The sequence below is a fragment of the Castor canadensis genome, chromosome 1 (assembly GCF_047511655.1).
Source record: "Castor canadensis chromosome 1, mCasCan1.hap1v2, whole genome shotgun sequence".
Classification (NCBI taxonomy): domain Eukaryota; kingdom Metazoa; phylum Chordata; class Mammalia; order Rodentia; family Castoridae; genus Castor; species Castor canadensis.
Window position 1 is genome coordinate 181,777,365 of NC_133386.1, and position 12,081 is coordinate 181,789,445.

Below are 12,081 nucleotides of genomic sequence, written 5' to 3' on the forward strand. Positions count from 1 at the left end.
ACCCCATATCCAAAATAACCAGAGCACAGTAGACAGGAGGTGTGGCTCAAGAAGTAGAGCCACAAGGACATGTGCTATGCAAGCACAAAGCCATGAGTTCAAACCCGAGTCTCACCAAAATAAAACAAACCACAATAAATTTAAAGAGATTGAAACCATACAAAGTATCTTTTGTGACCACATGGATAGAAGCTAGAACTCAGTGACAGACAGAAAATTGGAAAATCCAAAAGAATGTGGAAATTAAACAATACAGATTTCACCAAAGCATCAAAGAAGAAATCACTAGGGCAATTAGAAAATCTTTGAGAAAAGTGAGAACAAAACCACAACACACTAAAACTTACATGGTATAGTAAAAGCAAGTGAAGAGGAACATTTTTAGCTATCAGTAAGTCTGTATTAACAAAGAAGACCTCAAATCAATCACCTAACTTTAATAACTGAAAAAAAAAAAAAAAACAAAAAAAAAAACCTAAGTCCAAAGCTAGCAGAAGGAAGAAAATAATAAAGATTGGAGTGTAGATAAATGAAATAAAGAACAATGAAAAATACAAAACCACAAGTTGATTCCTTGAAAAGATAATAAAATTTAAAAACATTTGGTTAGACCTAAGGAAAGAAGACATAACAACTAAAATAAAATGTGAAAGTAGGATACTATTATTGATCTCAACAGTAGTAAAAAAGGATTTTTAAGAGAACACAGTGAATAACTGTATGCCAACAAATTAGGTGACACTGGTGGAAATGGACTAATTTCTATAAACACTCACATTACCAAAACTGACCAAACATGAGATAGAAAACTAAATAGGCATATAACAACTAGAGATTGAAAAAACAAACAGAAATTACTGGATCAGATGGCTTCATTATCAATTCCACCAAACAGTTAAAGAAGAGCTAGTACCAATCCACCTCAACTCTTCCAAAAAACCAAAATCTTTTAATTCATTCTATGAGGCTAGCATTACTCTTGATACCAAAGCCAGACAAATATACCAGAAGAACAGACCAATTTTCATTATGAATATAGCTATAGAAGTCCTCAACAAAATACTAGCAAACTGAATCTAACAGCATTAGAAGAATGGCACACCATGACAAAGTTGATTTACATAGGAATGGAAGAGAAGTTTGATGTAAGAAAATAAGTGTAACGTGCCACATGAACGGAATCAAGGAAAACACTTTATCATCTCAACTGGTACAGAAAAAGCACTTGTTAAAATCCAGGGGCTGGGGCCAGGTATGGTAGTGCACCCCTGGAATTCCAGCTAGCTACTTGGGAAGTAGAGGTAGGAAGATTGTATCTGAGGTCAGCCCAGAGAAAGTTAGCATGAGATCCTGTCTGAAAAACAAACTAAATGCAAAAGGACTCAGGTGTGGCTCAAGTGGTAGAATGCCTGCATGAAGCAAGGAAGAAAAATCCAGGGAGGGGATGGGGGCAGGAGGGAGAAATGACCCAAGCCTTGTGTGCACATACGAATAATAAAATAAAAAAAGAAAAAAGAAAAATCCAATACCCCACCATATACATACAACAGACAACTACATGAGCAGAAGAAGAATATGTTAGCTTGACTATAGTAATCATTTCATTATTTATATCAAACCATTTTGGTATATATCTTCAATATGTACAATTTTAATTTATTATTTTTGTTGTTTCATTAAGTAGCACAGGCTGACTTCAAAATCATGATCCTCCTGCCTCTGCCTCTTGAGTGCTAGACTTACAAATGTGTTCTCTAACATACCCAGCTACAAATTTGTGTGTGTGTGTGTGTGTGTGTGGTACTAGGAATTGAACTCAGGGCTTCATGCTTGCTGGGCAGGCACTAGTCACTTGACTGGCTACAGTTTTTATTAAAAAAAAATGTAGGGTTGGGGATATAGTTCAGTAGTGTGTACAAAGTCCTGGGTTTAATCTTCAATAACACGAAGGAAAAAAAAAATCTAAAATCTACTTAAGATAAAGAAAATATTCAGGGGTTGGTGGAGTGGCTCAAATGGTGCCTGCCTATCAAGCAGGAGGCCCTGAGTTCAAGCACCAGTACTACCAAAAACACAAAAGGAAAACAGTAAAAAAAAACCTAAAACAGAAGGGAGCTTTCTCAACTTTATAAAGAATACTCATGAAAACCACAACTAATATCACGCTCAATGTTCAAACACTGAACGCTTTCCCCTCATCCCCATCCCAGAGATCAGAAACAAGACAAGGATGTTTGCCTTCACTAATGCTACATACAAACCAATCCCAAAGAATCTGCAAACAACTACCAGAGCTAATAAATAAATTCAGCAAAGTTGCGGGGTACATGATCAAGACAAAAATCAGCTATGTGCCAAGGGAAAATATTTTAAATGATACATCTGATAAGGGTCTGTAAAAGAACGGTTACAACTCAACTAGAGAAAGACAAACTCCATCTAATAATTGGCAAAGAGCTGGGGGTGTGGCTCAGTGAAAAAGCACTTGCCTAGCATGAGCAAGGCCCTGGATTTGATTCCCAGAGCTGAAAAAAAGGAAAAGAAGCCCTCACTGTAACACAAAAGTGCAAGATGATGCAGCCAATGCTGATGGAGAAGCCACAGCAGGTTATCCAAAAGATGTAGCTAAGCTAACTGATGAAGGCTACCCAAACAACAAGTTCTCAATATAGACAGAACAGCCTTCAATTGGAAGAAGCCATCTAGGGCTTTCATAGCTAGAGAGGAGAAGTCAATGCCTGGTTTCGAACTTTAAGGACAGGCTGCACTCTTGTTCCGGGCCAGTGCAGCTGGTGAACCTAAGCTGAAGCCAATGCTCATTTATCATTCTGAAAATCCTAAGGCCCTTAAGAATCATACTAAATCTACTCAGCCTGTGCTTATCAGTGGAACAACAAAGCCTGGATGACAGCACATCTGCTTTCAATGTGGTTTACTGAATATTTAAGCCCACTGTTGAGGCCTACTACTCAGAACAAAAAGATTCCTTTCAAAATATTACTGCTTATTGACAATGCACCTGGTCACCAAGCGCTCTGGTGATGTACGGATTAATATTGCTGTCATGCCTGCTAACACAACTTCCATTCTGCAGCCCATGGAGCAAAGAGTAATTCTGACTTGTAAGTCATATCATTGAAGGAGTACATGTCATAGCTATGGCTGCCATACATCCTGATTCCTCTGATGGGTCTGGGCACAGTAAGTTGAAAACCTTCTGAAAAGGATTCACCATTCTGGATGCCATTAAGAACGTTCTTGATTCACAGCAGGAGGTTAAAATATCCAAGTGTTATGGATGACTTTGAGAGACTGCAGGCTTCAGTGAAGGAAGTAACTGCATATGTGGTGGAAACAGGAAGACAACTAGAATTAGAAGTGGGGCTGGAATTAGGCAACTGATTTGCAATTTCATGATTAAAACTTTAATGGCTGAGGAGTTGTGGATGAGAAAGAAAGTGGTTCTTGAGATGGATTCTGCTTTGGTGAACATGCTGTGAACAGTGTCAAAATGGCAACAGAACATTTAGAATAATAAGTAAACTTAGTTGACAAAGCAGCAGCAGGATTTGAGAGATGGACTCCAGTTCTGAAAGAAATTCTATTGTGGGTAGGGCGATATCGAACACCATACAAAGAAATCTTTCAAGAAACAAAGAACTGATAACGCAAACTTCATTGTTGTCTTAAGGAAATCACCACAGCCACCCCAACCGTCAGCAGTCATCAACACCAAGACAAGACCCTCCACCAGCAAAATGACTACTAGCTGAAGGCCCAGATGACCAGCAGCATTTCTTTTTTATTTTTTGTGGGACTGGGGTTTGAACTCAGGGCTTCACACTTGCAAAACAGGAGCTCTACTTCTTGAGTCACACCCCCAGTCCATTTTGGTCTGGTTATTTTGGGTATTGTGAACTATTTGCCTGGGTTGGCCTCAAAACTTCAATCTTTGAAATCTCGACCTCCTGAGTAGCTAGGATTACAGGTATGCACCAGTGCTCAGCTAGCATTTCTTTCTTTCTTTTTTTTAAGGCATACAGTATTTTTTTTTATTAAGGTATGGACATTTTTAGACATAATGGTATTAGTGCACACTTAGACTAAAGTATAGTGCCAACACAATTTATGTGCATTAGGAAAGCAAAACATTTGTGAGACTATCATTATAGTAATATAAGCTTTTATGTGGTGGTCTGAACCAAACTCAGTGTCTTAGAGATGCTCCCTGTCTTCGGCCTCACAGCACTTCAGACTCAAAGCCATAATACAATGTGGCTCCAATGAGGGATAAGACAGGGGATATCTTATCTGGGATGGGTAAGGAAGCTCATTATTCCTGACGGGAAGAAGCGAGACCACTGTTGACGTAGCTGCACTGCCTTCTCACTTTCTCATGTCAGTGTGACAAGCCACTGTGTCTACACAATTTGCCATGCTTCTTTCCCTGGAGGCAGATCGTAAGTGCCTGTTCCAAATGCACTAGATACTGAGCCTTGTGAGGGTAGAGGCTTTAATTCATTCATTTTGTATATAGACACCACAAACAACAAAGCAGCCGGCACTTAACCAAAACATTTTCAAGTTTTTTTTTTTTGATGGTACTGGGCATTGAAACCCAGGGCCTCGCACGTGTTAGGCAAACACTCTACCACTGAGTTACAGCCCTGCCCTGACCAACACATTTTTATGAAATGAATAATGTTATCCACCTGGAAAGAACAGCAGGGAGCAGAATGGAACCCAGCTAGTCTGGTCATATAGAGGATGCATACACAGGTTTGAAACTGTATGAACAGGTCATAAGTGGTACTTTCTTGTCTATGGTGCTCTACTCTAGCCCATGTATGAGATCTCATAATGACTATAATAAATGTGACATCAGAAATGAAAATAGTAGAAAGATCTAAAATAAGAGAATTCCAAAAATGGAATCCTGCTGACTGGGTTTAGTAATCTGTAAGGCAGTTATGCCAGGTGGATTATAAATTAAAATAGCAACGACTGGATTTTTTTTTTTTTTTTGGTGGGGACTGGGATTTGAACTTAGGGCTCTCGCTTGCAAAGCAGGCACTCTACCACTTGATCCACACTTCCAGTCCATTTTGCTCTGGCCATTTGGAGATTTAAGGTCTTGCAAACTAGTTGCCTGGTCTGGCCTCAAACCACGATCTTCTCCGTCTCAGCCTCCCAAGTAGCTAGGATTACAGGTGTGAGCCACCAGTGCCCGGCTGGATTCCTTTATTAGATCAAAAAGAAGGGTGACTATACAATTGATTGCTATAAAAGAAAACTTTTTAATTCTTAGGAACTCATGGGTACCTTTTGGGGATGTTAAAATGAAAATAAAAAGCTCTATCAACTCGTAGTGCTGCCATGAAAAGACACCCAGCATTATTACGAGAAGAAAGAGCAAGCTAAAACTAACATACAGTTTGTTTTTTCTTAAAACTGTGTTAGCATGTACACAAAATGAAACCTCAATTACCAATAATACCAATTAAGTCTTGGGGGTAAAATTATGATACACTTATGGAAGAGTTTACAGGTTATGGGGTGAGCACCTTCTATAGTTGATATTTTTGTAATGTTTGCATTTTTAAAATGAACATGTATTGCCTTTATAATCAAGAGAGAAATATAAAAATATATAAAAATGAAACTGAAAAAGTTTTCTCTTAATTATTTTTAAAAAGGTCAAAGAGAAATGATATTCACTGATGTAAAATAGTGTTGTGAAGTCACCGTCTGAGGAGCACTGAAGTCCCCTCAGTGATTCTGAGAGCCAGCACAAGACAAAGGCAGATGAGCACCAAAGTTGTCCCCTTCCCCCAACCCCCAACTCTTACATGTGAGTATTTGACTTTCAATATTTTAATGTTGAAGTTGTGCTGCCAGGAAGTCAAAAAACTTCTGATATAAAGTATGTCTAAATAATTTATTTCTGACTATTCCTCAAAGCACTGCCTGGGGTTTGAGCTGTCTCCCCAGGAACAGTAATATGTTTCCTCTTATGTTTCTTGAGCACAAGATTTTGTGAGCTTGCTTCTGTCAGTATAAGATCTGCTGCATGGATAAACTGCCTGGGTACAAGGCCTGGTGTTATATGTGTAAGGTTTCTCTGTTTCAAGAAGCCAAGACAGCTTTCTCTGAGACATAGTCTGCCATCCAGAAGCAAAAGACCAAGGCTCACCAGAGACTATTTTCACTGGAAAGAAAAGTCAAGCCTGAGCAATCAGAAATAGGTCAGGGACTTTTCAAAGCAACTTTCTTGAAAGAGGATTTTTTTTTTTTTTTTCCTTCAAGATTCTTCTTCCTCATCGCTGGTCTTTTTTCAAATAGGATATTGTGACTGCCTATAAATCCTTTTTTTGTTTGTTTGTTTTTAGAAGGCTGCTACAGTACTTTTAAGTATTTTAGAGTTTTTTCTTTTTTAGGTTACTGGCATTACTCTAGTCTCATTAACTTAAGAGAAAATCTTACTTCAGAAAACCTAAGTGAAGGATTTCAATATCTGAGTTAAAATGTCTGCATCCTCTAGAGTTAAAAGAATGATTTTGGAAATTTTAATTTTTTTGTTTGGCTATGCATTATCTGTAATAATCAAGGAAAATATTTGAAATGAAATTCCTTTCCCTGTTTTGTTTATTTTTCCTGACTTTCATAGTCATCTCCTCATCTGGATTCTTATTGGGCTGAAACTAATATGGCGTTTTCTGTTTACTACATTTGTGCTTCTTCACTGAGGTAGCTGAACCTATTGGTGAATATCTGTACCAGAACCAGCAGGGGGAGCTCACTTACACAAGAATCGGAAGCCATGGATAAGGGGGATGGTGGGAAAAGCAATTCAACTTTCTTCACTAAAAATAGCCTTTTTGCGTGTTGATGAATTATCATACAATAAGCAGCAGGATACTGACAATGGTACGGAGATAAAGAGCCCTTGAGAAGGTATACTTAGGCCAAGCAGCCACTGCCTCAAGGGCAAGGCTACAGCCCACAGCAGGTGCATACTCAGCCCATACCTGTTTTTCAAGGCTTGGCTTGCTAAGCTGTACAGTTTGAGGTCCAGCGAGTCTGGTCCCTGGAGTAGCTATCACAATGCTGGTGAGCTGGGCCATGGGAAACGTTTTGGCTATGGTTGCAGTCTGCCCATTGACGACACGGACAGGGTGGATGGAATTCTGGGATGTGGGGAGGGTTGTGGGGGTAAACTTGGTCAGCATGACAGGCCTCTGGATAAGCTGAGGAGCTGCAAGCATGGGAGGAGGTGCTGGGGCGATAGGAATGTTATTCTGGGCCACAGGCTTGGGTCGAACCTATGGGGGGAAAGAGAATAATTATTGTATTACTTAAAGAAACTTCTCAAGTCCTGTAAGTCTAAAACACATCAAATCTTCCACACTATATACATGAAATGGTATTTAATACAAATACTTATTAATATTAATTTCAGCATTATTAATTCTACAGATCTCAGAACATATAATCGTACAAAAGACTCAACAACTCCTAAGAGGACCCAAATGCTACCCTAGAAACCAGTACTGATTTTAAACCCTCAGCTCCCTCTCTACACGATGCTACCTTTTCAGGCTGAGGTCAAAGGCCTGATCCAGAGACTGGTCCCACCCAGAACTTGTGCCCAATGTGGAAATACTGTTGCCAATGGCTTTAATTCACGTTCCAAATTTCTACATTTCTACAGCTTCAATTCACTCCCATTTCTGGTACTCTGGAACTTCTTCCTCTTGGCTACTCCTTCTCTACTTCATTTTTGGGCTTACTCCTTCCCTGCCCAATCCTAAATGTGAGTATTTTTCAGTAGTATGTCCTGGAACTCCCCTCTCCTTTCCAATGTCTTCACTCTTTCCGGAAGCTCTCATCCAGCCCATGGTTTCAGTTCCCATCTATGTACCAAAGGCTTTCACACTTTTATTTCAGGATCAAGGAAATTCCTGAACTTCAGATTCAACTGCCTATTAGACATGTCTGCTTGGACATCTCACAAGACATTCAAAATCAACATGTCTCACACTCAATTCTTCATCTAATTCTCTGTTCCTCTTTTAATCATCCCAGTAAATGCCCTTTTCTTGATAAAGTTCAGAACTATTCTTTTTTTTTTTTTTTTGGAAGGCGTGAAGTCACTTTATGTAGTCCATGCTGGCCTTGAACTCACTATGTAGTCAGGCTGTACTCGAACCTCTTACCTCAGCCTTGAGAGTGCTAGGATTACAAGGGTAGATCACCACATCCAACTTCAGAATCATTTTTGACAATTCCTACTTTACCTCTATTTCCTAAATACTTTTCAGATCTACTTTTTATCTTCACTGCCACTACTCTAGCTTATGTTTGCTTACTGAAACTGATTTTACAAAAGCCCAAACTGCTTAAAAATATAGAGTTAGCCTTAGCTGGGCACTGGTGGCTCATACCTATAATCCTAGCTATGTGGGAGGCAGAGATCAGGAAGATCAAGGTTCAAAGCTAGCCTGGGAAAACAGTTCATGAGACCCTATCTCAGAAATATTCAACACACACACAAACACACACACACAAAGACTGGCAGAGTGGCTCAAGCAGTAGACAGCCTGCCTAGCAAGAATGAGGCTCTGAGTTCAAATCCCAGTATCCCCCCCCCAAAAAAATATATATATATAGGGTTAACCTTCAATAGGTTCAAATTCTGGTTTAACACTTATAAACTATATAATCTCAGACAGTATCTGATTGTTCTAAGCTAGTATTTTATACTGTGACCCCATGGGTAAAATCCTTTCCCCTTTTGCTGAGAGTATGATCCTCAGTCAATTCTCTAGCTCTGTTCCCTCAGAAACCAGATAAGGGTAATAGTGCAACTATGTTACCAGGCACACATGATAAAAACCCCTTTTGTTGAATCAGTTAGGGGTCACTAATTGAATCTGGATGTGTGGAACTACAAATACTTGAAAGCTTTGGGCTTTCCTAAGTAGGGTGACTCTTGTAACTTGGTTATATCCCTTGGTGGGGGATCTTGAATGCTGAGACTATGGAAATATCATAAGATATTATTGGCTCCCATAGGCATAAGGCTTTATGCTGGAATGGCTCTGCCACCATCCTGGATAGAGGCCACATTTGTTTGAACCTGAGTTATCCCTGGATAGGGAATGCTGAATGGGCTGCTATGGAACTCCCACTAAAGAAAAATATCAGATGCTATCTTGATAGAAAGTTGTGGTTTCAGCCGTCTGTCATTTCCAAGTAGAAGGGTACCAAGTATGGCCCATGATAGCCCTGTAAGTCTGCAAATTCAGCTTAACTTAAAATGACCCTGTGGAGGGTGCTATTAGCTTAACAGTAGGAAATTGGTATTACTGCACACAGACATGTATTTATACCTCTATAAATCAAAAACTTCATGAAACATCAACACATTAAATTGATTTCACAGCCTACTAATAGGTTATGAACCACCATTTGAAAACACAGACTAAGCCTTAGATCCCTTACTGAAAAAAAGAGCAATGCCTACTGAGAAACTTAAAGCAGACAACCCATGTAGGGTGCCTGGCATAGTACCTGTGCATAGCTATTATCATTACTGACAACGCCCTTTCTGTGCTTCCTCCCCACAGTACTGACCATCTCCAATCTGTTCTCTGCACAGTGGCAAGAGGGAATTTCCTAAATCTGATTATGTTAAGTACTTGCCTTAATGGATCTCCAGTGTTGCTAGGATAGACCCAGATTGCTGCATAGGCTGCAAGAATCCACAGTCTCATTTCTAAATCTAGCCCAGGTCAAGCTCCTGGCCCTTTGGGCTCAGCCACAACAAATCTTCTGGTTCATTGAGCCTACACACATCTCTCTACTCCAGACATGCATGTATGATCTACTTTCTACTCGGGACATTTTTATTCTTCCTCTAAAACTCTGTTAGGCTAACTTTACAAGGATTTTAGGTCTCGAATTGAAATGTTAACTCTTCAAGACAACCCTGAAAAAATGTTCACTAACATTCTCAAGAATGGGCAGAGTGTCCCTCCCACAATACTCTTGGTCTACCTTGGAACTTCCCTTAACAGGCACTGTAATTGCCTATGTAGTACTTCTGAAGTTCTCTGAGGATAGAGAACCACCTGTCTTGAAAACTAGCATATCCATAGTACAGTGGCTTAGTACAGTGCTTACTACCCAAGGTACTTACTAAAGATTTATCTGATAAATGACTGAATCATTTTATCTCATATTAGCAATGTCTACCCCTCCCCAGAGGTTATTAGTAAATCATTTACAACACTAGTCAGAAAACACTTTTCTCTCTGTTTGAAATCTAGGCCCTGAGATACCAACTCTCAGCCTTTTTTTCTTTCTTCTTTTTTTTGGTGGTACTGGGGCTTGAACTCAGGGTCTCACACTTGTCAGGCAGGTGCTCTGCCATTTGACCCACTCTGCCAGCCCTTGGCCTTTCTACTAGGCAAGCCAATAACCCTCAAGGTCAGAGTGGGATAATCCTGACATTCTGCCTTGAAAATGAGGGGCTCAGCCTAACTGCTCTCAGAATAACAATCTCAGGAGAATATAAGCAATAGTGCTGCTTGAGCCTGGGTAGCCAGTTCTCTGTGAAAATCCCTTCCCCAATTTTTGTAAGCAAGGTGTTGAATTGGTTAGTTCGGCTGTTACTTCCTTCTCTATTCTTTTTGGCAAATAGGAAAGTAAGAAAAAGCAACTGCAGTCTTTCTCTACAGTCAGATAGGTTTTGGCTAATTTCTTCCAGCAAGTTAATATCATGATACCTATAAGTGCATTAAATTAATTATTTTAAGTTCAGGGAATTTTCTTTTCCCTTACTTCACCCTGCTACCTGCATTTGTTGCACTACCAACAAATCATGATGATTTTCGCTGCTTCCTGGCAGAGAAACTGGCAGGCAGAATTTTTAGCAAAATGGGCTCTGAAGACAGCTAAGCTGATAAAGCCTGCTTATAGGCTGTTTAGAAAGGGCCTGTGAGGATTTTTTCCCCAGGTAATCCATCACCTGGCTTCTCACTGGTTTACTCACCTGTGGAAGAAAGTTGGGACGTGGAGTAAGTCTAGGAGGAGGGATAAACTGTGGTACTTTGATGGGCTGAGGAGGTGTTGCCTGAACCTGCTAAAAAATGAGAAAGGTAAATAAACCAGAGAAAAAATAATAGTTTGATATCAAAGTGAGACATTCTTAAAGTACTTTCCTATATATTCTCTGGATCAGACACTATTTTCTACCGGCTAACTGTGGAGTTAACCATCTGAACTAGCACTACATTAGAAAACATTTTCTCTTCCACCTGCAAGCTTTATCCCAGAAAGTGAACCAACCACGTATGTTTTCTCACATACCTCATGCAGAACATAATGGGCTTAGCAATTTTAGACAATTTCCTTTGATACTCAAGAACTCATGCACTTATATATTTTAAAAGTCAAGACCAGATCCTAAGTAAAATTAATTCCTATCGAGAATTTTCTAACTCTCAAGCATCTGACAGTGATCTGGTCGCTTCTCTAAGGATTCCTGGGAAAGTGGCAAAGCTTTACTTTGTTGCTCTCTACTTTCACTCATCATTGGTTATTATTCAGAAGTTGTGATTTTAAGAAGATAATTTTATCAAAATTTGGATATAGTTCCCCTAAGCTTCTGAGAATACCAGTTTCTCAATGACTTGATCCTAGAAATCTCATGAACAATTCTTGCTTGAGACTTCCTCCAGTGGAATTTTTTTTTTCCTACAGAACTTGGCTACTGGTGTGTTCATTTGTGAGCTTCTTAAATATTTTAAGAAAGGTGGTTTACTTCCAGTTGCACTGAATTTAAAGGGATGGTGAACTAGAAGAATTTAGCATAACTTTCCCCCAAAGCAGTAATATAAAACAAGAGTTTAAACACTCACGTTTCACAGGGAGGACAGTGGATGAGATGGAGGGAAAGAGAAATGAAACAGTGTGTGCCTCTTTAAAGGACACATCCCCCCAACCAAAGTCACACTTTGATCAGATACAGTGCACTAAATCTGGTCGTTGGTATGAGGATGTCTCTATAGTCAACTG

At 39.5% G+C, this 12,081-nt stretch overlaps 1 protein-coding gene across 25 annotated transcripts in view; it reads right to left on the minus strand.

Annotated features, from left to right (window-relative positions):
* The window catches only part of Phf21a (PHD finger protein 21A), a 176,927-nt gene that overhangs the window by 21,342 nt on the left and 143,504 nt on the right, over positions 1 to 12,081 (minus strand). For 22 of the 25 annotated variants that reach the window (XM_074044690.1, XM_074044684.1, XM_020172362.2 and 19 more), the window contains 2 exons: positions 11,057 to 11,146; positions 7,029 to 7,322 (listed from right to left, as the gene is read on the minus strand). In XM_074044690.1, the coding sequence (XP_073900791.1) occupies positions 7,029 to 7,322; positions 11,057 to 11,146 (384 nt within the window). The remainder of the gene's footprint in view (positions 1 to 7,028; positions 7,323 to 11,056; positions 11,147 to 12,081) is intronic. The other 3 variants (XM_074044696.1, XM_074044700.1, XM_074044693.1) reach the window with 1 other exon arrangement.